The sequence below is a fragment of the Penaeus monodon genome, chromosome 27 (genome assembly GCF_015228065.2).
Source record: "Penaeus monodon isolate SGIC_2016 chromosome 27, NSTDA_Pmon_1, whole genome shotgun sequence".
Lineage (NCBI taxonomy): Eukaryota > Metazoa > Arthropoda > Malacostraca > Decapoda > Penaeidae > Penaeus > Penaeus monodon.
In genome coordinates this window covers 5,982,478-5,982,687 of record NC_051412.1, presented here as the reverse complement: position 1 = coordinate 5,982,687, position 210 = coordinate 5,982,478, and the positions used below count along the sequence as shown (strand labels likewise).

The 210-nt window shown below is 49.5% G+C and overlaps 1 protein-coding gene across 1 annotated transcript in view; it reads left to right on the top strand.

The window, feature by feature from the left end:
- The window catches only part of LOC119590554, a gene marked incomplete in the record, with an annotated part of 6,793 nt that overhangs the window by 5,765 nt on the left and 818 nt on the right, over positions 1 to 210 (top strand). The window contains 1 exon segment of the mRNA XM_037939210.1: positions 43 to 210. Coding sequence (XP_037795138.1) covers positions 43 to 210 — 168 coding nt within the window.

Genomic DNA, 210 nt, shown 5'->3' with positions numbered 1-210 from the left:
CTTTACTGTCACACTAACACGCAATCCCCATTGGGTTTCCAGGTACAGACCACAGCCCAGTGACGGCCGGAGCCAAAACTGTGCTATTCTGTGGCAGCCCGACCAGTATTATACACATGATGTCTCCTGTACCTACAAGGCTGTTCCTCTCTGCCAGATATGAGTCCGATGACTTTGATAAGGGAATAGAGAATAGAAGCAGTGCGGTTG